This window comes from Clavelina lepadiformis, chromosome 7 (genome assembly GCF_947623445.1).
Source record: "Clavelina lepadiformis chromosome 7, kaClaLepa1.1, whole genome shotgun sequence".
NCBI classification, from domain to species: domain Eukaryota; kingdom Metazoa; phylum Chordata; class Ascidiacea; order Aplousobranchia; family Clavelinidae; genus Clavelina; species Clavelina lepadiformis.
In genome coordinates this window covers 12,713,207-12,717,483 of record NC_135246.1, presented here as the reverse complement: position 1 = coordinate 12,717,483, position 4,277 = coordinate 12,713,207, and the positions used below count along the sequence as shown (strand labels likewise).

At 35.3% G+C, this 4,277-nt stretch overlaps 1 protein-coding gene across 1 annotated transcript; it reads left to right on the top strand.

The window, feature by feature from the left end:
- Positions 1-1,219: 1,219 nt before the first annotated feature.
- LOC143464734 (winged helix repair factor 1-like) lies at positions 1,220-2,943 on the top strand. Its single transcript, XM_076962677.1, has one exon. It carries the CDS (start codon positions 1,900-1,902, stop codon positions 2,680-2,682), a length of 783 nt encoding a protein of 260 aa, XP_076818792.1. The 5' UTR covers positions 1,220-1,899; the 3' UTR covers positions 2,683-2,943.
- The last annotated feature ends 1,334 nt before the right edge of the window (positions 2,944-4,277 follow it).

Below are 4,277 nucleotides of genomic sequence, written 5' to 3'. Positions count from 1 at the left end.
TTTTCTTTCCTTATCGTAACTTGCAGTATTTCCCCGCAAGTTACAAAAGTTATACTGCATGTCGTATATAACTAAATATGTTAAGTGCGTTTCCCACCAAGTAGGTTATGTTGTTTAATGTAAACTAGCACAAACTTTTTGTGCCAGGATTTCAGATAACTTACGGAGGCAAGTGCCGCATTTGCCTCAACGTAGCTACGGCCTAGGATAGAGTTCGTTCTGATGTAGGAGCATACAACATTTCATTCTGTCCAACAGGTACTGCAGGTTTGACTGCAAAAAGAAAACATGAACTTGGTCAAAAACTACTATGCTCAAAGTTGACTTTTTGTAAACAACTGTTTTATGTTAATTCCACCCCGGTCTATTCGACTCCACGTTAACCGGGGTTGACTTGCCTGGGAATGAAATACTAAATAGCCGACCACTGTAAACAACAAATGTGACAGAAATCCTGCTCTATTTTTACGTACTTTTACCACATAAAATCACAAATCGTGATACTATGATACGGTATTTGGGGATAACATTTAGCCAAAATGTTTTTATTATACACTTAAGTACGTTATAATTATTTACGTTACTTGTCTGTCACAGGAAACATTCTATTGAATCTATTCATATTTGATCCAAATACCGAAGTCATCCTTATTGTTTGTTTTATTGTGACGTAATAAAAACCGCCATGTTCGTCATAATTTAGCGATGACTGCGTTTTTTGCCACTTAAATTATAACTGCTTAACCACTACATATTACTACGGTGCAAATCCTTTTACCATATTTACTGACAACTACTGTTTGATTTAACACCAACTTGTTTTTGGACTTGCCCATCACTTTAACGTCTGGCTGGTAGCCGTGCAATATTGAAAGCGGCAGTAAAAGTAAAGCCAAAACAAAACTACTGTGTACGAAGTTGATGGTGGCTGAACTGTGTTAACCCACTATACAGTAAAATAAAAAATAAGATATAGGCTGGCACTCTAAGCTTTCGCAAACATGAGCCTGCTTCTCTAAGTGAACTAAGTAAAAGTACTGTGGCTATTTTTGTTCGTTATGCTCGCAAACTGTTGTAAAATCGTAGATAAATTACAATCAAGTGGTTATAGTATGTCTCTGGGATAAACACAAATCATCATGACGAGTAATTCTTCTGTTGCTAGTGCGGTGAATCCCCTAGTTTTCACTAAACAATTTTAGATGCAAGTTTGTGCATTGTTAATGTCGTTATATTTTTGGCTGTGTTTGTTTTACCGGAAAAAATCGTGCGTTCGCAACTAATTTTCACAGTTTCTTGTTAACATAACTTAAATATTATAACATAGTAACTTAAACATAACCTACCTTCCAATCTAAATCTAACTTCAATAAAACCTTAAATAGGCTAGTTAAAATCAACTTTTTGCATACCTATTTTCCTAACCTAATCGCCTATCTTTAACAATTGGCTGTGTGACCTGCATACAGTGAAATGGTCACTTTCGTATATTTTTGGCAGGTGCCACCAATGCATTGCAAAAAGTGAAAGTTGAAGCATTTTTTCGATTTCTTTTTAAGCTAACTGGAAATTTATTAACCTAAACCTAACGTAAATCGTATTCTAGTTGAAATCTCACTTAAAACGAATAAAAATTAAATGACTTTTTACTCATCGTTCTCCAAACCTGTACATCTGTATCTTTAACAACGAGCTGCATGACGTATTTACAATGAATCAGTTGCTCATTACCTCATTTTTTTGTCAATTACAGTTTTAAAAGTTTTGCATCATTGGTCATTCATAGAAATTGTTTGATCGTAGGCTATATAAACTGATGGTCATATAACATTATAACTTACTTATCATTCACATTGATATATATTTATGTGTGTGTGTGTCTAAATCAGATTTATAAACATGAGTAAACGTTTTAGTTCACTAAAATCTGCTGAAAGAACAAAAAAGAAATGTGAATTTGTACCATGGAATTTAGAAGATTTGGTTCCAGAACACATTCAAAATGGAAATGTCCAAGATGCTTTGAAGTATATCTGTGATTTAAGCCCATACATAAAACAGAGTGGTGAGATGCCATTGATAGCAATGAAAAATCAACTTTATAGCGTAATGGCAAGTCGTACAGCAGTAGACCAGGGTGTCAGTCATCTGAGGGAAACTGGAGTTATCAGAGTGTTCAAGACAAGTTTGGGCCAAGATCAATTCTGCATTATGTTTACAATTGACTACATTAAGCATATAACTGAGCAGTTTAAAGCTACTTGCAAAGGTGAAGAGCAACCAAAGTGTTTGACAAGATTTTTGGAAGAAGTGTTATCAAACCCAACTGACATTACAGTAGAGAAGGAATTTCTCATTGACAAACATGGTTTTAAAGACTCTGATGTTACAGAACTGATTAAAATTGGAGTACTCAATGTTAAAGATGCTGGCAGCTGGTGGCTGGCAATACCAAGTGTTGGTTGCTTTTTGAAAATTTTAAGAAAAGGTCGACAAGCTATTATTCAAATAATAAGACGAACAAAATACAGAGAAATAAATTACAAAATGTTGTTATCACGAAAGCCACCAACTTCACTCAAGTTTGGATTTCAATACCATGTTCATGACTTGATCGGAGCGGACTTGGTCAGATGCATAAATTCCACCACTGGTGTTCTCTTGCGGATTGTAAATGACTAATTATGACTGTGTCATTACAAGAGATTTTTAAGAACTTTACAGTAGGCTTTTTATGAGGCAATGCTAAGCTTTTACTTTATTGCTCTGTGACTTCAAAATTTCTTCTTCATCATGTTTATTGCGTCAAAACATTGCACAACTCTTTGCCTAAGGTATGCTAACTTACTGTTAGCTTTTCATGCCGTGTTGTGTGAAAAGCACATACTTCTCCAGGGTATTATGATATGTGATTTGATGGAAATGGGTGTATTTTCTTTACAGTTCAAGATAATGAGATATTTATGTATATATTACTTGTTCATTTTAATTACTGTGGATTGTTTGCCAGAAAAGTATTTCACAACTACGAAAGAAATTCCAAGACTTGGTAGGTTTTATCCTGGTATTATTGAAGATACTTTGCTTTTTGACACTGCTAAACAACATGTTCTTCGTAAACAGCCATGGAATCTAAACCAACATGTTAACCTGCCAGCATCACTAAGCATTTCTCAAAGGAATTTCCACCTTTCACGTGAACATGAAGGTGGAGGTATGCACAAAGTTGTAACCAGCAGGCTCACTGCAGATGTGCCTAGAAGTTTTAATCTTTCTTTGAAGTGTTATGCAATGTTTGCAGAGCAAGTAACAAACTCATTTTCACTCGATGTGTATGAAATTGAGCGCACAAAGGAATATACCTTTTATTACAAAAATTACATTGACATTGAGAAATCATCTGCTGAAGCTGAAAATCATACTTTGTTAGTGTTTCAAGAAATTGTTCAAGAAGAAATGTTTTTACATGCCACATACGATCTCACCTGGCATATTAGATATCACCAGCCAAACGATGAAGCATATTACATCCTTGTTACACTTCCTGCTCCAATTGTTTATGTAACTTGCATTGATGCGAATGAACTCACCAACTTTGCTTCTGAAAACAGTAGTGTGCTGGAAGATAGAGTGCTTGGACCATGTCCAATTGGTGTGAAGCAGCTCTGTTTATGGCTGCCAATTAATGTAACCACAGATGGAACCTTACAGTTTTCATGGCCTGTGGGTCAGCCACAACAACAATTATTTGTTACAGCTGTTACGTGTATTGTTACTTTTGCCAGCACTCTGGTTATTATACTAACTGTAATAAAGTGATCACCTTATTATGGGATAATAAGATTATTTCGTATTAATTACATTATAAAGGATATTTTTGCAATGTTACTGTACATCATATTTCGGCCTGAATTTTCCGTTCTGCCTTAATAAATTCAAATCATGATAGTAAGGTATCACACTCTTTATCCTCAGACTGAAGTCTTTGTGCGACCTAAACCTGATAATGATACCTCACCGCTCTAGCACCAGTTTTTATGTAGGGTCTGGTGGATACACATTTTTATGTTTTTGTGGATATAAAAACTATATTGCAAACTATTCCAGAACCACTGAATAGGAGCAAGCGTCATTTACACAATGCTGAAGGGTGCTACTACAATAGCACAACTGGGAATCGAACCTGGTTTGCATTTTTATAAACCAGGTACTCTTGTCGCTTCGCTTCCAAGTGCTGTCTTCTCCAGTGTTTTTTTACTCTTGAGACCATTTTTAAA